Genomic DNA, 25,134 nt, shown 5'->3' with positions numbered 1-25,134 from the left:
TAAAGGATGGAAGGCTGAGTCAACCTTGGGCCTGGTGGGACTCGAGCCTGCAGTAATTGTAATTGCAAGCAGCTGTGTGTTAATAACAGGCTGCATTAGCCTGTTGAGCCACTTCCCAGCCCTGGGAAGCTGGTTTGTAGTGCGGTTTTTTAATTGCCAGAAAAATCTCATCCTCTCTCCATCATTGTCCATGTCATGACTGATGTTCTTCCAAGCCTCCTCAGGTGTTCACATAGAAATCTGGACCATGCTGTTATCTACTGCTTTGGAGGCTAACTGGCTCAGAAGAAGATCTTATGACCAAAGAATGAGTCGTCCTAGATCCTCACTAGTGGCACAGGACCCATGGCTTCCTTATGGCGACTTCATTCTTTACCGCTTGTCCTTCTTCCTCCTTAACTCTGTTCAGATGCTTCCGAAGATAAGAGAGATGAAAAGAAGAAGAGTTCTCTGCCAGCCTCTTCTTCAAAAGAGATGGGTGATTCACGAGACCAAAGGTAATCCTTAGCCAGAAATAGTGGTGTCGTATCGGTTGCCCCCTTAACCCACCTAGGTTTTGTTTCAAATGTTTATTTAATTCATCCCACTGTTATTATTTGTCTTATAAACAACTCAAGGCAGTGAATATAGCCAAGACTCCTCCTTCCTCCTATTTTCCCAATAACAAGAATCCTATGAGGTGGGCTGGGTTGAAAGAGAGAGAGAGAAGGAGGGAGGGAGGGAGAGAGAGAGAGAGAGAGTGGCCTAAGGTCACTCAGCTCGCTTTCATGCCTAAAACGGGACTAGAACACCCAATCTCCTGGTGATTGGCCCAAAGTCACCCAGCAGCTTTCACGTCTAAGGTGGGACTAGAACTCCCAATCTCCTGGTGATTGGCCCAAAGTCACCCAGCAGCTTTCACATCTAAGGTGGGACTAGAACTCCCAATCTCCTGGTGATTGGTCCAAAGTCACCCAGCAGCTTTCATGTCTAACGTGGGACTAGAACTCCCAATCTCCTGGTGATTGGCCCAAAGTCACCCTGTAGCTTTCACGTCTAAGGTGGGACTAGAACGCCCAATCTCCTGGTGATTGGTCCAAAGTCACCCAGCAGCTTTCATGTCTAACGTGGGACTAGAACTCCCAATCTCCTGGTGATTGGCCCAAAGTCACCCTGTAGCTTTCACGTCTAAGGTGGGACTAGAATTCCCAGTCTCCTGGTGATTGGCCCAAAGTCTCCCAGTAACTTTCATGCCTAAAACAGGATTAGAATTCTGTTTCTCTGTGATTGCCCGAAAGTCACCTAGTTGACTTTCATGCCTAAGGCAGGACTAGAACTCAGAGCTTCCCAGTTTCTAGCCAGATGCCTGTTCTTATGAAGATCAGTATGGATTTCCTACTTAGCTTAATTCAAATGGGGAAATGTTACTTCTCTACTGACAAAGATTCCCAAGGAGCGATGGTGGCTCTATCTTGACAAACAGGTTATAATGTCCTTTGCTGAACCTTACAGTTATAAATGGAAAAAAAAAATAAACACCTGCAAAACTCAGTGGACTTTGTGCATTTCTTTTTATTCTTGTTTATTATTTGATTCACTTTCATTTCTCCCGTCTTTCTCACGCTCCTCCTTTTATTAATAAAGGCCATTTCTCACTTTGTTGCTTTTATTTCATTTGTAGTTTTCCTTCTTCCTTTATTAACCCACCCTTCTGTTTATGCACATACATTTATTTTAAGTAGTATCACTCTGCCATGTAAGGGGATAAGGATCCTTTGGCCAGCGATTAAAAAAACAACAACTGGCCATGCCACCTGTCCTAAATCTTTCGATTTCTCAGCTCCAGCTGCACCAATGAATCCTTATTCCAAATTCCCTTCGTAGGATTCTCCCACAATTCTGCATATGTCAGTCAACCACTCAAATTGGAGGGCTTGGGATGCCCATTCAGAAAGCTTGGAGTAATCCTAGTAATTTCCCCTAGAACAGTGATGGTTAACCTTTTTGCCATCGTGTGCCCGGGGGGGGGGCACATGCGCATGTGCCCACACCCATAATTCTATGCACCCCGCCCCCGTGCATGCACGTGTGGCTCCCCCCGCTCCTGGCATGGGATGGCCCAGTAGGCCCGTTTTTCTCTCATACATGGCCTCCAGAGTCTTTCTAGGAGTCTGGGGTGTGAAAATGGCCTTCCCCACCCCCCTCTGGAGGCCAAAAACGGCCCATTTGCCAACTTCCGGTGGGACCGGAAGGCCCATTTTTTGCTGTCCCCAGCCTCCAGGGCCTCTCTAGGAGTCTGGGGAGGGCAAAAACGGCCTTCCCCACCCCATCCCCTGGAGGTCCTCTGGAGGCTGAAAATGGCCCATTTGCCAACTTCCGGTGGGACCGGAAAAACAGGCCTTCCGGTCCCACTGGAAGTTGGCAAACGGGCCCTCCCCAGACTCCTAGAGAGGCTCTGGAGCCAGGTGAGAGAGAAAAATGGGCCTTCCCCACCCCGAGGCATCCGGAGGCGGGAAACAGCTTGTTTCCCTACTTCTGGTGGGCCCAGAAGGCCCGAAATGCAGCTGGCCGGCGCCGGAGCTGAGCTCGTGTGCCCACTGATATGGCTGTGCATGCCACCTGTAGCACGCATGCCATAGGTTCGCCATCACAGCCCTAGGACATGATTGAAGCATTTTCTGGCTAGAAACATTCAGATATTTAATCTTAAAATGGTTCTACATAATCTGAACACTTAATAAGTAATTGAGTTTAGAGAGTTGGTTGGGCCATTGCACTGCCGAACTTCTAATTCCCACAGTGCTTTAATGTCCGTATATTTGCCATGAAGTGTGGCTGTATTATTACTATTATTTATGCTTCTTATTATCTTTCTTATTCTTCCCCTCTTATTGGTATGATTATGATGATGATTGTCATTCTGTTTCTTTGCATGTACCCTAAAAGCTTCTGCATTGGAGACAAATTCCTTGTGTGTATGATCACCAAATAAAAGTATTCAAATGAATTCACTTTACCGTTGAACCACATCTCGTTATGCCAAATATTCAATAATTACAGAGAAGCATGACCCATTGTACAGTTTGGGTGTTATGAATGATTTTTATTGATCGAAAGGTGCTTTTTCAAGAGGCAACTGGGCTTTATTTGTTCTTCCTTGAAGGCGTTTCCTTTCTCATCCAGGAAACTGCTTCAGTCCTGACTAAATAGTGGGGAATGGAAGGATTTATATTCTTTGCATTTGTCTAGTTGTTAGCACTCTCTTTGAGGCCACTTGGAGATTTATCTATATCCTTAGAACCCCCTGAATCAGAATACAAATAACAGAGATGAAAGGGACCTCGGAGGTCTTTTAGTCCAACCCCCTCGGCTCAAGCAGAAGACCCTATACCAGTGGTTCTCAACCTTTATAGTACTGCGACCCCTTTAATACAATTCCCCATGAGGTGGCGACCCCAACCGTAAAATTATTTTCGTTCTGAATTTATCGCGCCTGAAGCCGTATTGGCTAGCGATCTGAACTGCTTGCGATTGCCTTGAGGACGGAGGCATTAAAGCGGAGACTCCTCCCCTATTAAGTTTATCGCGCCTGAAGCCAGATTAGGCTAGCGATTGGCAGTGATTGCAGCTGGCTTGAGAGGGAAACATCAGAGCAAAGATTTCTCTCTTTTTTTTAATTCATCGCGCCTGAAGCCGAATTCGGCTAGCGATTTGAAGAGCCTGCAGCTGGCTTGTGGAGTCAACCATTGGAGCACGATTCTTCGACTTACAAGTATACTTCTCATATTTCCGATGGTCTTAGGCGACCCCTGGCAAATCGTCATTCGACCCCCAACGAGGTCCCGACAGCACAGGTTGAGAACCGCTGCCCTATACCATTCCAGACAAGTGGCTTTCCAGTTGGTTGAGGTCATGAAAGAAACAGGTGTACAACCACAACTGAGCCCACAATTTCTGTTGCCAAGTGAGACATTTGCTCAGTGAGTTTTGCCCCATTTTACGATCTTCCTTGCTGCCGTTGTTAAGTGAATCGTTGCAGTTGTTGAGTTAGTCGCACGGTTGTTAAGTGAATCTGGCTTCCCCATTGACTTTGCTCGTCAAGACGGTCGCAAAAGTTGATCAACATGGCAACCGTCGCAAATATGAGTCGGTTGCCCAGCGTCTGAATTTTGACCATGTGACATGGAGATGCTGCAGGGGTCGCAAGTGTGAAAAATGGTCGTAAGTCCCATCTGTGACCTGCTCCTTATCAGCCCAACCCGTGTAAGCATTTGCAGTGCTAAAGATTCAGCAGATTCTTTGCACATTAAGAGCTCTTACGTAATGGCTATGGCTATTGTGTAGAAGGCAATTCAATAAATCAATCAGAATAGAGCTGGAAGGGACCTTGGGGATCTTCTAGTCCAACCCTCTGCTCAAGCAGAAGACCCTGTACCATTCCAAACAAGTGGCTGTCCAGTCTCTTCTTAAAAACCTCCAGTGATGGAGCACCCACCACTTCTGGTGGCAAGCTGTTCCACTGGTTAATTGTTCTCACCGTTAAGAAATTTCTCTTTAATTCCAGGTTGCTTCTCTCCTTGATTAGTTTCCATTCGTTGTTTCTTGTCTTACCTTCTTGGCCCCCTCCTCTTTGTGGCAACCTCTGACTTACAAATATCTTGTGGCGCAGTGGTGAGAATGCAGTACTGCAGGCTACTTCTGCTAACTGCCGGCTGCCAGCAGTTTGGCAGTTCGATTCTGACCGGCTCAAGGTTGACCCATCCTTCCGAGGTCAGTAAAATGACCCAGATTGGTGGTGGGGAAATACGCTGACTCTGTAAAACTGCTTAGAGAAGCACCGCGAAATGGTGTATATAAGTCGAAGCGCTGCTGCTTATTGAACCACGAAGAAGTTAATACCATCTGGATAAGCCACTTAAATGGAGTCTGCTAAGGATTAAATGCTCCGGATGCTCAAATTAATTGGCATTACCAGTGGAATTATTCAGATTATTCTGTATGAAGTTATAGAGATAGCCTTGAATTAAGTTCCACAAGGTTTGTCCTGCACCCAGTTGGTTCATACTTTTTATGCACCTTACTTGCCTTTTGAGGTATCTACTGTCCAGGTTCTGTTTTTTTGGGGGGGCAAATTCCTTATTTGTTTTTGGAAAACCAAGAGCCTCTAATCCAGGGCTGAAGGGCTCTGAAGTCTGCTACCGGCTCGCTTCGCTACTGGTTTGCATTGCGCGTACATGTGTGGTGCGCGCCAAATGCGCGCTTTGCGCGCATGCGCACCGCATGGCCTCCTGCGCAGCGCTGAAAAAGGATTAAGAAGCCTTTTTTGAGCCTGCAAAGGTAAGTAGAACAGTGAGGGGAGGATTTCCTACTTTCTAGCGAATATAAATCATGCAGCACAGCTGATCATCGGAAATACTGGTTCACCCGAATTGGTAGCATTTTTTACTGCCGGTTCGGCCGAACCGGTCTGAACCGGTAGCATTTCACCCCCAGCTCTAATCATAAGATAAGCATATGGAGCCCATAAAATTGACCCGCTTGACAGAGTAATTGGAAGGATCACTTTCAACATACTGATAGCTAGATAGAAGCAAAGGTTTGGATATAGTATAGGTAGTTCTCAATTTACAACTATTTAGTGATCATTTAAAGTTACAACGGCACTAAAACAGTGACTTACATTTGGTCCTCACACTTACAACTGTCCCAGTATCACCACAGTCATGATCTGCGAGAGTGGCAAATACCTGTGATCAAAATTTGGGCACTTCACAACGGTTCCAGTGTCCCTGGGTTACGTGATCCACATTTGTGACCTTCCCAGCTGGCTTCCGGCAAGCAGAGTCAATGGAGGAATCTGGATTCACTTAACGACGGCCTGATTCACTTAATAAATTCAGTGATTCGCTTAGCAATCAGGGCAAAACACATCTCAAATTGGATGCCTTAACCACTGTCTTGTTTAGCAATGGAAATTCTGCTTTCAGTTGTGGTCATAAGTTGAGGACAACTGGTATCGATGTTATAGAAAGTTTATTCTAGACACTACAGGTAGTCCTCAGCTTATGACCACAATTGAGCCCACAATTGGTAAGTGAGAAATTTGTTAAGTGAATTTTGCCCCATTTTATGACTTTTCTTACCACATTTGTTAAGTGAACCACTGCCGTTCTTAAGTTAGTGACATGGTTGTTAAGTATTTTACTAGACGACCACAATTGAGCTCAAAATTTCGGCTGCTAAGTGAGACAGGGAACTTCACCCCATTTTACGACCTTTCTTGCCACAGTTCTTAAGCGAATCATTGCAGTTGTTAAGCCAGTAACACAGCTGTTAAGTGACTCTGGCTTCCCCATTGACTTTGCTTGTCAGTAGGTCGCAAAAGGAGTCACGTGACCCCAGGACACTGCAACCGTCATAAATGTGAGTCAGTGGTCAAGCATCCGAATGTAAATCATGTGAGCATGGGGATGCTTGCAACAGTCATAAGTCTGAAAAACGGTCATAAGTTACTTTTTTCAGTGCTGTTGTAACTTTGAACGGTCACTAAGTGAACTGTTGTAAGTCGAGGACTACCTGTACATCAGGGACGGGTTTCAAAACCCATTGCTACTGGTTTGCTTGTGGGCATATGCGTGCTCGCGTTTGCAACACTTCTGCACATGTGTAGATGTGTCGGGGCAGGTGGGCGGAGCTTCCCGCCGCCACCGCTACTTGACATTATGGATCTCTTGACATGAACAGGAGCTGTGATCTCGTGCTCACAAACGTATTGGGAAATCTGCAGGGATCCAAATGTGCTCTCTTTATCATCTTCAATGGATTTTTTTTTTTCAGTTTCATACGAGAAGAACTTGTACCATTGTGACATCTTCAATTCAGTATATATCTGATCTTTCTCTCCACCTCTCCCGTTTTTCATAACATTTTTCATAAGGAAGCAATCGGTACATAGAGTCCAGATATTGGTTCAATACTTACCGCTGATCCAATGACATTGCCTACTGTTGACCTGAAGGATATTTTTTTTTGGCCTCCCCTGATTACACGATCCATATTTTTTCTTGTTCGTTTATTTCCTCAAAATGTAGTCCTTCTACAATGTCTTTATGAAGTAAAGCTTATGTCTAAGATAGTGAAGTGAAACAATTAAAGAATTTTTAAAGAAGAGCTTGGACAACCATTTGTCTGAAGTGGTGTAGGGGGTTGGACTAGAACAGGTCTTCAACTCTATCACTTTAGCATTAGGACTGGACATAACCCCAGAATCCAAATTTTGGGAGTTGAAGTCCACAAGTCTTAATGTTGCCAAGGTTGGAGACCCCTGGACTAGAAGACCTCCAAGGTCCCTTCCAACTCTGTTATTTTATTCTAATTCAATTCAAGAAATGCTTTATGGAGAAGATCTGTTGATTTGCTTGGTTTCCAGGCTCAAGGCCACCTGCAGAGGAGCAGTAGCTTTCTTGTCCTGCTTAAAGGCTTAAACAAGAAGTACAGGTAGACCTTGACTTAACAACCGTTCATTTAGTGACCATTCAAAGTTACAATGGCATTGAAAAAAGTTACTTGTGAAAATTTTTCGCAGTTACAACCCACTGCAGTAACCCCGGGGCCACGTGATCAAAATTCGGGTGTTTGGATGGTTACAGTGTCCTGGGGTCACGTGATCCCCTTTTGCGACCTTCTGACAAGCAAAGTCAACGGGGAAACCAGATTCGCTTAACAACCGTCTTTCTCGTTTAACAACTTCAGCGATTCACTTAACAACTGTGGGAGGAAAGCTTGTAAAATGGGAGAAAAATACTCATTTAGCAATCCTTTTGCTTAGCAAGGAAAATTTTGGGCTCCATTGTAGTCATCAGTCGAGGACTATCTGTATTGTATTGTGGTGACTGTTGTTGGAACAGGAGACTGTTGGATTTTTTTTTTAATCAGGAAAAATGGATGTTCCTGATCTGAATGAATGTCAACCTTTAAGCCAGGAATTTTGATGATAAGGAAGCTGCTGATTAGATCTTACAATTTGCATCCTCTTGGAGGTTCGCTGAGGCCACTTGGAGGTTTATCTGTGCCTCAGGGTCTCCTGAGTGGGTGCAGATGGGTATGGAGCCTTCTTGGAACTGCCGAAAGGACTGTGTTGTAGAGTGAAGATAGATGATGTCATCAGGAGTGAAATGCTCCAGTTTGCTGCGTGCAAACATGTGCGGTGCGCACCAAGTGTGCGCTTTGCGTGCATGGTCACTGCAGGCGCTACCACGCAGTGCTGAAAAAGAAGGCTTAAGAAGCCTTTTCTAAGGTAAGTAGAACAGCGAGGGGGAGGAACAGCTGTGCCGCGCGATTTAGATTCGCTAGAAAGCCGGATTTCCTGCTTTCTAGTGAATTTAAATTGTGCGGCACAGCTGATCGTTGAAAATATCAGTTCATCCGAACCGGTAGCATTTTTTTACTACTGGTTCGCCCGAACCGGTAGCTTTTATGACTACTGGTTCGGGCGAACTAGTAGCATTTCACCCCTGGATGTCATATCTCTCCCCCTCTGTGGGGAGAGGGTTGTTCAATTTTGACATAAGTAAAGGTAAAGGTTCCCCTTGCACATACGTGCTAGTCGTTGCCGACTCTAGGGGGCGGTGCTCATCTCCATTTCAAAGCCGAAGAGCCAGCGCTAACCGAAGACGTCTCCGTGGTCATGTAGCCGGCATGACTCAACGCCAAAGGCGCACGGAATGCTGTTCCCTTCCCACCAAAGGTGGTCCCTATTTTTTCTACTTGCATTTTTTTATGTGTTTTCGAACTGCTAGGTTGGCAGAAGCTGGGACAAGTAATGGGAGCTCACCTCATTACACGGCAGCACTAGGGATTTGAACCGCTGAGCTGCCGACCTTTTGATCGACAAGCTCAACATCCTAGCCCCTGAGCCATAGATGGCCTCGTTGACCTCTCTTTCAAACCACCGGTCCTCTCTGTCCAATATATGTGGAATTTGCTGCCTTCAAAAGAGTGGCCTTTGTCTTTTAAATGCAGATGGACTGCTGAATCTAGTCCTGATGGGTTTCTTAACTACTCAACTGACCCTGAGGACACAGATAAACCTCCAAGTGGCCTCAACAACTCTCTAAAACGATGGAAATGACCAGCTTTCTGCAAGGAGTAGAAATCCTTCCATTCCCCATCTTCTAGTCAGAGCGGAAGTAGCTTCTTGGATGAGAAGCAAAACGTCTTCAAGAAAAAACCAGAAAGTCCAGTTGCTTCTTGAAAAAAAGCACCTTTGGGAGTCCTTCGAATCAGGGCCAACCACATATAGTGGAAAACCACATTAGTGTTACAAACTGTGGATATAAAGGCTATTTTTAACTCTTTAAGACTTTAGCCCAGAATTTCTGTTGCTAAGTGAGGTAGTTGTTGAGTGAGTTTTGCCCTATATTACCACTTTTCTTGCCACGGTTAAGTGAATCATTGCAGTTCTTTTTGCCAATTTTGTAAAAAAAAAAAAAAAAAAAAGGGTGTCACCACGCTCAATTGTCTAAATCCTTTAATGTTCTCCTGATTACATTTTCACTTGTCTAGTTGAATTTTCAAAACTCTTTTCTTGAATTCATCTAAAATCTTTTAGTGAGTTTAATCATGTAATCCACAGATCTGGGAAACATGGCAAGAAAGGTTTGGAGATTATTTTCTATATTCCAAAGTCTTGGAAAGAATAAATAATGTTTGAGATAAAATGAAACTTCTAGGAATACAGAATTGTGCCTCAAAATTCTGACAGGTTTGTTTTGTCTTTCAGCTCCATCAAAAGGCAGGAGTCGGTAAAAACTCCCACCACTCCCAAAATCACTACTTTCCCCCCAGTGCCCATCTCGTGCGACACAGTTCGAGGCAAATGCCGAGAAATGTTAACTTCGGCTCTCCAGACAGACAGTAAGTCACAGTGATTTTTTTCCTTCTGTGAACAATTTTTTCCTTCTATCCTAGTACTAAAAACTCCACTGAACACAACTGCCAGTAGATGTAATGTTCATACTAGTCCCTGCTAGATAAGATAAGATAAGATAAGATAAGATAAGCTCTATTGTCACTTTATCTGTGTACACACTGGCATACATTAAAAATGAAATTCTGATGTCTGCTCTCAAAAGAATCTACCTATCATTATCTATCCATCCATCCATCCATCCATCCATCCATCCATCCATCCATCTCTCTCTCTCTCTCTCTCTCTCTCTCTCTCTCTCTCTCTCTCTCTCTCTCTCTATCTTTCCATCCATTCATTTACCCACTCACCCACCCACCCATATACATATATATATATGTTGTGTATATACACATATACACACACTCATATATATATACATACCTATATCTATAGCTATATCTGTCTCTCTCATTCTCTCTCACTCTCTATCGGCATCTATCTATCTTTCTTTCTGTCTGTCTATCTATCTATCTATCTATCTATCTATCTATCTATCTATCTATCTATCTATCTATCTATCTTTCTATCTATCATCACTCCCCCCCTCCCTCTCTTAATCACAGACCATTTAGAATACATAGTGGAAAATGAGAGTCTTGAGAATGAACAAGATTGACACTATATGGTATGGCATAAAGCTATTGCAGAATCTACTTGTTTTGCTTTGGATACCGCCTCCCGGAAGGTAACAAAGAAAACTGCTCATGGAGAGGATGTGTAGCATCCCTGACAATACTGTGGACTCTGCTCAAGCATCACTTATATGCCATGTCCTGGATAGAAGGGAGGGAACTTTGTTTCTGCTGTCCTCACCACTCTGCACAGCCTTCCTGTCCGAAACAGTAATACTTCCAAACCACCCAGTAATACAATACGACAGGATGCTTTCAATCGTCCCTCTATAACAGTGGTAAGGACAGGGGAAGGAGGATCTTCTCAGGGCGAATTTAATATTAGTTAATTGTTTGCATCCTAAAAGTTTGTATAGAAATATGTATCAACCACCTGTTTTACCAATAGAAAAGAATATTTGCAGTTCAGTGGTGTCGTTGGTACTGTCTGGGTTTGGTTGTTATCTTGCAGAGGTTTCATGACTCAAGTAGGTATAAAGACAGCAATCCCCACTCCCTTCTACCACTGATGATGTTACCTAGTTGGTTCATGAAATGTCTGCAAGAAAACAGCCAAAGTTTACAGAGCACCAAGGACTCCATACCTTGCTTTGCAGCTGGGCATCTCTTACGAGGGTTCACAGTTCAGTGACAGGAGATGCCAGGTTTATTGGTTGTACAAATTTGAAGACACAAAACAGATGCTGAGAAAATGCTTTCTCTTTGGCTATAACCAATGAAATGATGCTTGATAGATGGCCTCCTTGGCCAATTTTACTAGATGACCACAACTGAGCTCAAAATTTTTGCCGCAAAATGAGACAGGGATTTCCCCCCATTTTACGACCTTTCTTACCACAGTTGCAGTGGTGGGATTCAAAATATTTATTACTGGTTCTGTGGGTGTGGCTTAGTGGGTGGGCGTGGCTTGGTGGGCGTGGCAGGGAAGGATCCTGCAAAATCCCCATTTCCTCCGGATCAGCTGGGACTTGGGAGGCAGAGAATAGATGGGGGCGGGGCCAGTCAGAATTTTTACTACCAATTGTCCGGACTACTCAGAATTTCCGCTACCGGTTCTCCAGAACTGGTCACAACCTGCTGAATACCACCTCTGCACAGCTCTTAAGTGAATCATTGCAGTTGTTAAGCTAGTAACCTGGTTGTTAAGTGAATCCGGTTTCCCCATTGACTTGACTTGTCAGAAGGTCACAAAAGGGTATCACGTGACCCTGGGACGCCGCAACCATCATAAATATGCACCAGTTGCCAAGAGTCTGAATTTTGATCATGTGACCATTGGCATACTACAGTGGTCATACGTGTGATAAATGGTTATAAGTCACTTTTTTCAGTCCTGTTGTAACTTTGAACGTTCACTAAATGAACGGTTGTAAATTGAGGACTCCCTGTAATACCTACTCTTAAATATTCCTATTGTGCCCCTTTCTCTTACAGATGACTATGTGGCCATTGGTGCTGACTGTGAGCAACTTGCTGGCCAGATTGAAGAATATATCCTTTCTTTCTTTGTGGTATCAGTAAACCAAACGGAAGAGATACCGTATTTTTTGGACTATAAGGTGTACCTTTTTGTCTCCCAAAAGGGGGAGAAAATGGCTGTGCGTCTTATAGGCTGAATATATCTGAATATCTTATAGGCTGAATACCTTACAGATGACCCCCATCCCGTTAAAGACCTTGGAGTTTTCATGTCAAATGATCTCAGTGCCAAAGCCCACTGCAAATACATAGCAAAAAAGGCTCTAAGAGTTGTAAACCTAATCTTGCGTAGCTTCTTTTCCAAAAACACCACACTACTAACCAGAGCATATAAAACATTTGCTAGACCAATTCTAGAATACAGCTCGCCTGTTTGGAACCCTCACATCTCTGACATCAATACAATTGAACGTGTCCAGAAATATTTTACAAGAAGAGTTCTCCATTCCTCTGTAAACAACAAAATACCTTATCCCACTAGACTTGAAATCCTGGGCTTGGAAAACTTGGAACTCCGTCGCCTTCGACAAGACCTAAGTTTAACTCATAGAATCATCTATTGTAATGTCCTTCCTGTTAAAGACTACTTCAGCTTTAATTGCAACCATACAAGAGCAACCAACAGATTTAAACTTAATGTCCACCGCTTTAATCTAGATTGCAGAAAATATGACTTCTGCAACAGAATTATCAGTGCTTGGAATACTTTACCTGACTCTGTGGTCTCTTCCCATAATCCTAAAAGCTTTAACTAAAAACTGTCTACTATTGACCTCACCCCATTCCTAAGAGGACCATAAGGGGCGTGCATAAGCGCACAAACGTGCCTACCGTTCCTGTCCTATTGTTTTTCTTTTCTTCTATACCTTTATATACTATATAACCTTTCTGTATGATAGTTACATATATTGTTGTGACAAAATAAATAAATAAATAAATATAAATAAATATTGGCAAAGCCCCGCCCACCCGCCAGCCATTTTTTTTGGCCTTCGCACGCCCTGTTTTCGGGCCTTTTTTCAGCCTTTTTCACGGTTGTTGTTTTTTTTGGCCCATTTCCGAGGCTTTTTTCAGCCTGCTTTCGAGGCTCTTTTTGGGCTGTTTTTTAAAAAAAAAAAGCCGAAAAAAGCCTCAAAAACAGGCTGAAAAAAGTCTCAAAATGGGCAAAAAAGCCTCAAAAACTGCTCTCAAAAGGCCTCAAAAATGGGCAAAAAAAGCCCCCAAAACAGGCCAAAAAAAGACTGGCAAAGGCCCGAAAAAAGGTAGGCCAAAAACTTTTTTGTTGTTGTTTTCCTCTTCTAAATTTAGATGTGAATTATAGTCCTAAAAATACGGTAAGTAACCTGATATTGTCCAGATCAGGGGTCTCCAACCTTGACAACTTTAAGACTTGTGGACTTCAACTCCTAGAATTCCTCAGCCAGCTTTGCTCCGCTTTGCCACCCCGTGCCATCCCGAGCTCTGTTTTCGCTGGCAGACACACCGTGGGCCGGTCCTTCGCTGTTTCTCCCTAGCCTAACAGAGTGCGCTCCCGTTCCTTGTCCCGGCTTCTGCCAACCTAGCAGTTCGAAAGCACGTAAAAAATGCAAGTAAAAAAAATAGGGACCACCTTTGGTGGGAAGGGAACAGTGTTCCGTGCGCCTTTGGCGTTGAGTCATGCCGGCCGCATGACCACAGAGACGTCTTCGGACAGCGCTGGCTCTTCGGCTTTGAAACGGAGATGAGCACCGCCCCCTAGAGTCGGGAACGACTAGCACGTATGTGCGAGGGGAACCTTTACCTTTACCTTTACATAGACATTCCTGATGTGTTGATAAGTTTCTGGCTGGAGCTACAGTAAACACACATTTCTCTGTGTTGATGGTCCTTAATGGCACCTGAACTTATATTCCAAGATGTGAAGAACACAGATTTGAAATACAAAAATCGGATCAGGAGCCGCCTCTCCAACCTCAAGGACTCCAAGAACCCTGACCTCCGAAAGAATGTCTTGTGCGGAGTGATCACCCCCGAACAAATCGCGGTGATGACCTCAGAGGTGAGGAGACGGGGAGAGACCTGGGAAGGCTAAAACATCTGGATTGGCTCCATTCGATTCTTTTGCTGTGCAAGCACAGGTAGTCCTCACTTGAAGACCGCCGTCGAGCCCAAAACGTCTCTTGTCCAAGTGAGACATTGGTTAAGTCAGCTTTGCCCCATTTTACGATCTTCCTTGCCCTAGTTGTTAAGTGAATCACTGCAATTGATGAGTTAGTAAGTTGTTAAGTGAATCTGGCTTCCCCCATTGACTTGGCTTGTCAGAAGGTCGCAAAAAGGGACACTGCAACCGTCATAAATATGAGTCAGCTGCCAAGCATCTGAATTTTGATCACGTGACCCTGGGGATGCTGCAACAGTCGTTAAGTGTGAAAAATGGTCCTCAGTCACTTTTTTCAGTGTTGTCGTAGCTTTGAACAGTCACTAAATGAACTGCTGTAAGTCGAGGACTACCTGTATCGAGGTGCTGAGGTGCCCACTTTGTTTTTAAAAAGGCCCCTGCATTTGTTAATTGATTTATTTAAAACATTTATAGACCTGCCCATCTTTCAACTAGTGTTTATGACACGCTGCCCCCACCCCCCCCCGCACCCTGTTTTGGGCCTAGCAGGCCTCCCTGCAGCCTCCTGGGAGCTAAAATGGGGCATGTGGGGACTCCTCGAAGGGGCGCGGCAGGGCCAGCCAGCAATTTAACTACCAGTTCGCCCGAACCGGCTAAATCCCACCACTGATGCTATTGCTATTTGGCTGTGGAATTCTGGGAGTTGAAGTCCAGAAGTCTTAAAGTTGACAAGTTTGGAGATCTCTGGTCTAATCTATTTTAGAGAAGGATTAAAGGGAGACATGTTAACCGACTTCCAGTACCGTGGTACCGTGGTACTCAACAGCTTTGAAACTTGTTGAATTTGATGCTCTGTGTATTTTGACATGAAAAAATTTTTTTAATTTGAATTTATATCCCGCCCTTCTCCGAAGACTCAGGGCGGCTTACACTGTGTTAAGCAATAGTCTTCATCCATTTGTATATTATATATTTTTGTCCTGGTACTCATCATTTGTTTGGTACTCAACTCACAAGCTAGAATTTATCGCTGTCAGCTGCCTTATTGACTCACTATATTATTCCTGATGGATAACTTTAGTTTGGTACTCATCGTTTTTGGTCCTCATCCTGCCTCCCGGAACCAATTAAGGATGAGTATCAAACAGGTAGTATACAGCCAGTTCAGACCGGTTCGGACGAACTGGTAGCGGCGACTGCAGGTGGGCCCGGCCAAAGGACGTAATACTGTCCTACTTAGCCATGTTTTTGAGGCCAGGCGCATGTGCGGAAGGCATGAAGCGAGCATGTGGGCGGGTGGGGCGAACCAGTGGTAAGAATATGTGAAATCCACCCTTGGTACCAAAGTACCATCATACTTGAAGGGCAGTGGTGAAATGTAAAATTCAACATAACATAATAACAGAGTTGGAAGGGACCTTGGAGGTCTTCTAGTCCAACCCCCTGCCCAGGCAGGAAACCCTACACCATTTCAGACAAATGGCTATCCAACATTTTCTTAAAAATTTCCAGTGTTGGAGCATTCACAAACTGTCAGGAAATTTCTCCTTACTTCTAAGTTGCTTCTCTCCTTGATTAGTTTCCACCCATTGCTTCTTGTTCTACCCTCAGGTGCTTTGGAGAATAGTTTGACTCCCTCTTCTTTGTGGCAACCCCTGAGATATTGGAAGACTGCTATCATGTCTCCCCTAGTCCTTCTTTTCATTAAACTAGACATACCGAGTTCCTGCAACCATTCTTCATATGTTTTAGCCTCCAGTCCCCTAATCATCTTTGTTGCTCTTCTCTGCACTCTTTCTACAGTCTCAACATCTTTTTTACATCGTGGCGACCAAAACTGGATGCAATATTCCAAGTGTGGCCTTACCAAGGCATTATAAAGTGGTAAATTAACACTTCACGTGATCTTGATTCTATCCCTCTGTTTATGCAGCCCAGAACTGTGTTGGCTTTTTTGGCAGCTGCTGCACACTGCTGGCTCATATCTAAATGGTTGTCCACTAGTACTCCAAGATCCCTCTCACAGTTACTACTCTTGAGCAAGGTACCACATATACGGTACCTGTGCATTTTGTTTTTTTTGCCTAAATGTAGAACCTTACTTTTTTCACTGTTGAATTTCATTTTGTTAGTTAGTGCCCAATGTTCAAGTCTGTCAAGATCCTTCTGTATCTTGAGCCTATCTTCTGGAGTGTTGGCTATTTCTGCCAGCTTGGTGTCATCTGCAAATTTGATGGGTTCCCCATCTATCCCCTCGTCCAAATCATTGATGAAGATGTTGAAGAGTACTGGGCCTAAAACAGAACCTTGGGGTACTCCACTGCATACTTCCCTCCATGTGGATGTAGTTCCATTGAGTACTACATGTTGAGTGTGGTTGGTCAGCCAGTTGCAAATCCAACTGCTGGTGGTGCTGTTTAACCCACATTTTCCTACTTTATCTAGTAGTAGGTTATGGTCTACTTTATCAAATGCTTTGCTGAAGGCCAAGTAAATTATATCGAGATCGATAGTCTGGCATGATCTGTTTTTGACAAACCCATGTTGGCTTTTGGTTATTTGTTTGCTTCTAGGTGTTCAATTTGTTACTACCGGTTCTGTCAGCCGAAGAGGTTGTAGAAAAAATGCTTTTAAAATATTCTGACGATCCCAGCTGAGCTGCACGATTATCAGAGGCTTTTTTTTTTACTTTTAAAAGCATTTTTTCGGCTGAAGAAAAAATGCTTTTAATAGTAAAAAAACCAAACCCTCTGATGATTGCATGGCTCAGCTGGGCATGGGGGGGTGGCAGGGAGTTTTGCGACTGGTTCTCCGAACCGCCCGCCACCATCAGATTGGGTGATCCAGTCTGAACCGGGAGCATTTCACCCCTGTTGAAGGGCTATTGCAGAGACGAGAGGATTGACTCAACTCTCCAAAGCACCTGAAGGCAGGACAAGAAGCAATAGATGGAAGGTTGTTAAAGAGAGAAGCAACCTGGAACTCAGGAGGAATTTCCTGACCAGTGACAACAATTAATCAGTGGAACGACTTGCCTCCAGAAGTTGTGGGGGCTCCATCACTGAAGATATTGAAGAAGAGTTTGGACAGCCACTTTATCCAGGAAGGCATGAGGTTCTCCTGCATTTTTTTTAAAATTTGCATTTATATCCCGACCTTCTCCGAAGACTCAGGGCGGCTTACACTGTGTCAAGCAATAGTCTTCATCCATTTGTATATTATATACAAAGTCAACTTTTATTGTCCCCAACAATCTGGGTCCTCATTTTACCTACCTTATAAAGGATGGAAGGCTGAGTCAACCTTGGGCCTGGTGGGGCTTGAACCTGCAGTAATTGCAAGCAGCTGCTGTTAATAACAGACTGTCTTAACAGTCTGAGCCACCAGAGGCCCTGAAGTGAAGTGTTAATTTACCACTTTATAATGCCTTGGTAAGGCCACACTTGGAATACTGCTTTCAGTTTTGGTCGCCACAATGTAAAAAAGATGTTGAGACTGTAGAAAGAGGCATGAGCAGAGGTTTGGACTAGAAGACCTCCAAGGTCTCTTCATGTCCCGTAATTCTACGGTGAATTAAGCAAATGTTGGAAGTGTTTCTGTGTTCCAGCTTCAGAGGTGGCTGCCATGTTTCTGCCTGCTTGTGTAGTGAAGTGACCCTTTGCGTTCTTTCCTGGACAGGAAATGGCCAGCAATGAACTGAAAGAGATCCGCAAAGCCATGACCAAGGAAGCCATCCGGGAGCATCAGATGGCCAAAACAGGAGGGACTCAGACAGACCTTTTCACTTGTGGCAAGTGCAAGAAAAAGAACTGCACCTACACTCAGGTGAGTTTCCCCAGAGGGATCCTGGGCGATCTACAAATGCTAAAAAATAATAATACAAAAGTTAAAATCATAAAAATGGAATTGAAAAATCTTAAACAGGGCAGGAATACAGGCAAGTCCTCGACTTAGGACCACAATGGAGCACAACATTTCTGTTGTTAAGTGAGACATTTGTTAAGCGAATTATGCTCCGTTTTATGACCTTTCTTACCACAAGGTCATTGTTAGGTGAATCACTACAGTTGATACGTTAGTGACCCGGTTGTTAGGTAAATCTGGTGTCCCCACTGAGTTGGCTTGTCAGAAGGTCACGAAAGTTGATCACATGACCCTGGGACACTGCGACGGTCATAAATATGAACCTGTTGCCAAGCGTCTGAATTTTGATCACGTGATTAGGGGGTGGCTGCCAAGGTCGGAACTGTGAAAAATGGCCGTAAGTCGCTGTTTCCAGTGACGTCGTAACTTTGAAGAGTCATTAAATGAACTATTGTAAGTCGAGGTCTACCTTTAGTTGTGATACATGAAAGGGCTGAGGAAAGATGACGATTTGACAAGTTTTGGAGAGCGGCAACCTGGCGGAGGCTTAGCCTGTGTTTGATTCCCACAGGTGCAAACCCGCAGTTCGGATGAGCCAATGACAACCTTCGTGGTTTGTAACGAATGTGGAAATCGCTGGAAGGTAAGCAATTGTTGTGGCCTGTGGGCTGCCGGCCCCTCAGAGGAGGAGGTGGTGGCGTGGGAGTCAGGGTCAGCATCAGGACAACCTGGGAGCTCTGAGGGGGAAGAGGGAATGGAGCTGGCAGAGAGAGAGAGAGAGAGAGAGAGAGAGAGAGAGAGAGGGGCGGAGCCTCTGGCCAATGAGGAAGAGGAGGAACAGCTGGGTCCAATCCCTGACGCCCGGATACGTAGAAGGCAGAGGAGAGGAGAGCAGTGGAAATCTATGACCCGGTCCTTGGGACGGAAGAGCCACCGCTGCTAGCGAGGCCCCGCCCTAGCTCTGGAGATCAAAGGCAGGGTTAGAGTTAGGGAGATGAATAGGTGTGACAGACAACTATTCCTCTTCCAGCCGGCTGGACTTGTTAGCCTGTGAGAGAAACTTTTTGCCGGGCCTGCCGGCATTCCTAATTAAAGGAATCTTTTGAGTTCACGTCAGAGGGTTTGTCATGATGTTGCGGGGGCAGCGTGCGATCGCGGATCACAGAAGCTGGGTCAGAACAGCAATCTCGATGCCTTTGCGGCCAGCCTGGATGTGACCTTACGACCCTGATACAGGCTGACCTTGACTTACAACTACAATTGATCCCAAATTACTTTCGTTAAGCGAGTAAGTTCCGTGCGCCTTTGGCGTTGAGTCATGCCAGCCACATGACCACGGAGACGTCTTCGGACAGCGCTGGCTCTTTGGCTTTGAAACGGAGATGAGCACCGCCCCCTAGAGTCGGGAACGAGTAGCACATATGTGAGAGGAGAACCTTTACCTTCACCTTTAAAAAGGGTAGAATTGTGAATCATTTTGTTGGGATGGCCTCAGTATGTCATATATGTAATTTCAGCCAAGGACACGTCATTGAGCTTCATTCATGGAACCAGTTTGGTGTAGAATAGAATAGAATAGAATAGAATAGAATAGAATAGAATAGAATAGAATAGAATAGAATAGAATAGAATTTATTGGCCAAGTGTGATTGGACACACAAGGAATTTGTCTTGGTGCATATGCTCTCAGTGTACATAAAAGAAAAGATACGTTCATCAAGGTACGACATTTACAACACAATTGATGGTCAATATATCAATATAAATCATAAGGATTGCCAGCAACAAGTTATAGTCATACAGTCATAAGTGGAAAGAGATTGGTGATGGGAACTATGAAACGATTAATAGTAATGCAGATTCAGTAAATAGTCTGACAGTGTTGAGGGAATTATTTGTTTAGCAGAGTGATGGCCTTCGGGAAAAAACTGTTCTTGTGTCTAGTTGTTCTGGTGTGCAGTGCTCTATAGCGTCGTTTTGAGGGTAGGAGTTGAAACAGTTTATGTCCAGGATGTGAAGGATCTGTAAATATTTTCACGGCCCTCTTCTTGATTCGTGCAGTATACAGGTCCTCAATGGAAGGCAGGTTGGTAGCAATTATTTTTTTCTGCAGTTCTAATTATCCTCTGAAGTCTGTGTTTTTCTTGTTGGGTTGCAGAACCGAACCAGACAGTTATAGAGGTGCAAATGACAGACTCAATAATTCCTCTGTAGAACTGAATCAGCAGCTCCTTGGGCAGTTTGAGCTTACTGAGTTGGCGCAGAAAGAACATTCTTTGTTGTCCTTTTTTAATGATGTTTTTGATATTAGCTGTCCATTTAAGAACTTGCGATATGATAGAACCTAGAAATTTGAAGGTTTCTACTGTTGATACTGTGTTGTCTAGTATTGTGAGAGGTGGAAGTATGGAAGGGTTTCTCCTAAAGTCTACCACCATTTGAGTTCAAATTGAGTTCATTTGAGTGTAGTGATTAAGGTGTTGGTCTAAAACCAGGAGATGGTGAATTCTAGTCCCACCTTGGGCATAGAAACCAGCTGTGTGACTTTGGGCCAATCACCAAGAGATGATGAATTCTTGTCCTGCCTTAGGCAGGAAAGCTGATTAGGTGACTTTAGGCCAATCACCAGGAGATGATGAGTTCTAGTCCCGCCTTAGGCATGAAAGCTGGCTGGGTGACTTTGAGCCAATTACTAGGAGACAGTGAGTTCTAGTCCCTCCTTAGGCATAAAGGGCAGCTGGTTAACTTTGGGTCAGTCACTCTCTTTCAGTTCAACTCACCTCACAGGGTTTTGTTGTGCGGAAAATAGGAGGAGGAAGGAGTATTGGATAGGTTCACAGCCTTGAATTATAAAGGGAGAATAGAAAGAGAGGGAGGGAGGGAAGGAGGAAGACAGAGAGAGAGAGGGAAAGAAGAGAGGGGGGAAAGGAAGGAGGAAGAGAGATGAAGAGGAAAGAGGATTGGATATGTTCGCTGCCTTGAATTATAAAGTTATAAAGGGGGAAGGGAAGGGAAGGGAAGGAAAACAGGAAAGGAAAGGAAGAAAGGAAAGGAAGCAAAATAGAAAGAAAGGAAAGGAAAGAAGGAAAGGAAAGGAAGAAAGGAAAGGAAGCAAAATAGAAAGAAAGGAAAGGAAAGAAGGAAAGGAAAGGAAGAGAAAAATAGAAGGAAAGGAAAGGAAAAGGAGGAAAATGGAAGGGAAGGAAAGGGAAAGGAGGAAAGGAAAGGAAAGGAAAGGAAAGGAAAGGAAAGGATCCGGTCACTACCTCAGAGTCCTGGCTAACTTCACCCCTCCATCCTGAAGTCCATCCTTTTCTTGCCAATCCTTCACCACCACCACTGAACTACAAGCCCAGCATTCCACAAAGGGGAAAAAAAAACCCCACACCCTCTTGGTGCATCTTTTTTTTTGGGGGGGGGCTTCCCATTCATCAGAAGAGCCTTTCCTGTGCAGCCTCTGAATCTCTCTCTAAATCCCCCTCTTCCTCCTTACAGTTCTGCTGAAAACAGTCTCCCAGGGGAGCAGCCACAGCCGATTCAGGGCCCCGAGTTCTGCCACGGACTCCTGCAAGTACCGCCAGCAGTTGTTTTTTTTTTTTTTGTGTCCTGTTTTGTCGCCCGAGTTTGCTTTGTGCTCTGCACATCATCCAGGAGGGCCCGGCTGCCTGCACCCCTGTAGGAAGTAGCAGCGGCTGGGAATGGAGGCCATCGGGATGGCACCGGATGGAAAGTTTACTCAGACCAGCCAGCTGATTGTGAGAATGTGGGACAGCAAATTTTGTTTTTTTTGTTTTTGGTTCTTGTTTTGTTTCTTTTCTCTTAAAACGGCCAGGCTTCGAGCCTCAAAGATGTACAGAAGCTTCTTGCGACTCTTTCCTTGGCTCCGGGTGCAACTCTCAAAAGCTACAACCAGTATTAACCCAACTCCCTCGTCCCGGGTTCAAGGCTCCTTTTGTGTTTTGCCGGATGACATTTTTATCGCTTTCCATTGGACAAACCCTGCCCGGTTTGAAAACCTCCCAGCCCATCTACCAAATAAGTGTTATTCTTCGTCCTGCTTATCGTTTTGTTTTGCAGGGTGGCTGGAACGAATAGGAAATAAAGAGTTAAAAGTGTTTCTCCCTCCCCCCCCTGCCCCTCAAATCGGTTGAAACATATGATATAATAATAATAATAATAATATTTTAATTTGTATACCGCCCTTCTCCCGAAGGACTCAGGGCGGTGAACAACCAAATAAAATTCAAACACACACACATACAATAGAATAGACATAGAATCTCCCGTGCCTGGGTTGTGAAGCCAAACATCTTAGGAAAGTTGGCCATTGTTATTAACGAGGTGAAAAATGTGAGCTTCGAAAGAAAACTAGGTGAGGGGGGAGAAAATTACCAAAATTCAAAAGTGGAAAATAGCTTTAATTTCAGCAGAAAAAAAGCAGATAATGAATTTCTTGCAATCTTTCAGCCTCCTTTTTAAGTTTGCAGCTTGCAGACTTTGGAGGACTGCCGTGCGTAAAACGGCTTGCAACCATCTTGACTGTTGTGTCTGCAGTCCCTCACTTTGCTGCATTCCTTGTGTGTCCTCGGAATACAACTGCCACATGCTACAGGTGTCTACACGCCCGTTTCTATTTTCCACATAAGACCCAGCCTCTGCGTTGTGAACCCACGCAGATACACACAAATGTGAGGAGCGCCATTTTATACTTGAAGTGGGTAATTTGGCCTGCATGCCCAGGTCCCTCTGCAGCCTCTTTAAGTGCAAGTGTTATTAACACAAAAGTATTTTGAGTTTGTTAAATGAACATTTCTAGCGGTGTGAAGGAAGGAAAAGGGAGAAGTTTGCTTAGGCCGGTGGTATTTAAATACTGTGTAAGTTCTGAGAAAAGAGTTGGAAAAGATTTTAGACCAGTGTGACTCAAATTTCCAGACCAGTGGACTTCAACTCCCAGAATTCCTCAGCCAGCACAGCTGGCTGGGGGATTCTGGGAGTTGAAGTCCACCTGTCAGAACGTTTGCCAACTTTGAGAAATATTGTTTTAGATCTTCCCCTCCGGTCATCCAAGCTTACCAGACAAATGAAAGCCTGAACAATCAATTTATGTTTTGAGAAAGATGGTTCACCCAAAGGAACTTGGATTTGTACCTCTGCTGCCACATCTCGTAATCGGGCCCTCTTCTCGTTTTATTTTATATTAAATTTTATTTTGTGTGTTCCATGTACAGTCGTAAATGCAAAAACAATAAACTTCCTTCACAAAGCACAGAGCCATCTGGTTTCGATGCAGCGCACCCGCCGCGCCAGTTGAAAACGTCAATTTTTAAAAATAATAATAATAATAATTAAAATTGAGGGGAAAAGCAGAGCTTTTTCTGTGGATGGCCACTCTTCTGTTGCCTAAACTACCACTCATTTCAAACCCTGCCAGGTTACCCAGCATGCTTTCCCTAACCTTGGTTGGTTTTAACCATGGTTGGTCTTAGTGTGTGTGCCTCAATCTACCTTGGCAATTCTTGACTTATAATAGTTCGTTTAGTGACCATTTGAAATGACGATGGCCCTGAAAAAAAAAGCGACTTATGACCATAGTTCACCCTTAATGACCGTTGACGCATACCCACGGTCACGTGAGCAGAATTCGGCCGCTTGGTGACTGACTCATATTTATGACGGTTGCAGCATCCCCCAAGTCACGTGATCCTCTTTTGCGACCTTCTGACAAGCAACGTCAATGGGGGAAACCAGATTCACTTAACAACCGTGCACCAACTGAACAAGCGCAGCTGATTCACTGAACCACTGTGGCAAGAAAAGTCGTAAAATGGGGCCAAACCCACTTATCTGTCTCGCTTAGCAACAGAATTTTGGGCTCAATTGCGGTCGTAAGTCGAGGACTACCTGTAGTAAGCTTACGGCTCACCGAATTACGTAAACACTGATAATAGATTAACCCAATGAGCAGGCTGAAGTTGTTGCGTGACCAAGGTTTGGGAAAATAACACACGATTTGCGTTCAGTTGAACAAGAGGCAATAAAATCCGCAGTGCTAAGGTGATTTGTCGCCTCAGTTGAACATGATTTGAAATGTCCCCAATGGGAGGATCTGAAACCATGAGAGAGAGGGAAAAGAGTAAGAGAGAGAGGGCCCTTGTGTCCTGCCTCATTTTAAGCCAATGTTTTTCAAACTTGGCCACTTTTAAGATGGTTGGACTTCAACTCCCAGAATTCCCTTAGCTGGCAACCAGCCTAAAGCTATACTGACATGGCCGGCTGAGGAATTCTGGGAGTTGAAGTCCAAAAACGCCATTTTAAGCCATCAGATGTAAGGAACTTATGAAGAGAGCTAAAGTAAATGTTTTCCTAAAGTTATTTTTTCTTGTAGAATTTTTTTTCTCTTGACATTTTTGCAAGATCCCTCCTTCCGGAGCCACTCAAACATCAATCCATCCCTAGAAAAAGGAAAAGCGATGGCTAGATTCACCCAATGTATTGATTTAATCCAATAGGAGCACAATAGGCTGTGCTCGAAGAAATCCAGTTTGATACCCCTGGTCTATGGCATATGGCTGAATTGTGAAAATACCCTGTATCCGTAAACTGTTATATTCCCCACCATCTCTTTGTAGCATTAAGGAAGCCGTTCAGCTTGCTGCAGTCAACATTCTAGAGAAGCGTTTCTCAACTTTAAAGATTTGTGTAAGATCAAAGCTTCGGTTTTCCCAGTCGTAATGTACGGCTGCCGGAGTTGAGATTATAAGGAAGGATGAGCGCTGAAGAATCAATGCTTTCCAATCGTGGTGCTGAAGAAGACTCTTGAGCGTGCAAGGAGATCCAATCAGTCGATCCTAAAGGAAATCAACCCTGGAAGGACAGATGAAGCTGACGCTGAAATATTTTGGCCACCAAATGAGAGGACTCCTTGGAGAAGGCCCTGATGTTGGGGAAGACGGAAGGCAAAAGACAATGAACATGAATTTTGGCAAACTGGGAGAAAGTGGACCGGGGGGCCTAGCATGCTCTTGTTCATGGGGTTGGATGCAACTTAAATTTGTGGACTTCAGCTCCCAGAATTCTCCAGCCAGAGTTCTGGGAATTGATTTTTTTTAATA

At 44.3% G+C, this 25,134-nt stretch overlaps 1 protein-coding gene across 4 annotated transcripts in view; it reads left to right on the top strand.

The window, feature by feature from the left end:
* TCEA2 (transcription elongation factor A2) overlaps positions 1-24,222 on the top strand; it is a 34,418-nt gene extending 10,196 nt beyond the window's left edge. Inside the window, exons 3-9 of one of the 4 annotated variants that reach the window (XM_058174573.1) lie at positions 410-497; positions 9,761-9,894; positions 12,016-12,072; positions 13,944-14,098; positions 17,837-17,983; positions 18,594-18,665; positions 21,518-24,222. In XM_058174573.1, the coding sequence (XP_058030556.1) occupies positions 410-497; positions 9,761-9,894; positions 12,016-12,072; positions 13,944-14,098; positions 17,837-17,983; positions 18,594-18,665; positions 21,518-21,526 (662 nt within the window). In that variant the 3' untranslated portion in view covers positions 21,527-24,222. The remainder of the gene's footprint in view (positions 1-409; positions 498-9,760; positions 9,895-12,015; positions 12,073-13,943; positions 14,099-17,836; positions 17,984-18,593; positions 18,666-21,517) is intronic. The other 3 variants (XM_058174576.1, XM_058174574.1, XM_058174575.1) reach the window with 3 other exon arrangements.
* The last annotated feature ends 912 nt before the right edge of the window (positions 24,223-25,134 follow it).

This window comes from Ahaetulla prasina, chromosome 3 (assembly GCF_028640845.1).
Source record: "Ahaetulla prasina isolate Xishuangbanna chromosome 3, ASM2864084v1, whole genome shotgun sequence".
Taxonomy (NCBI): domain Eukaryota; kingdom Metazoa; phylum Chordata; class Lepidosauria; order Squamata; family Colubridae; genus Ahaetulla; species Ahaetulla prasina.
This window is presented reverse-complemented; position numbering and strand designations above follow the sequence as displayed.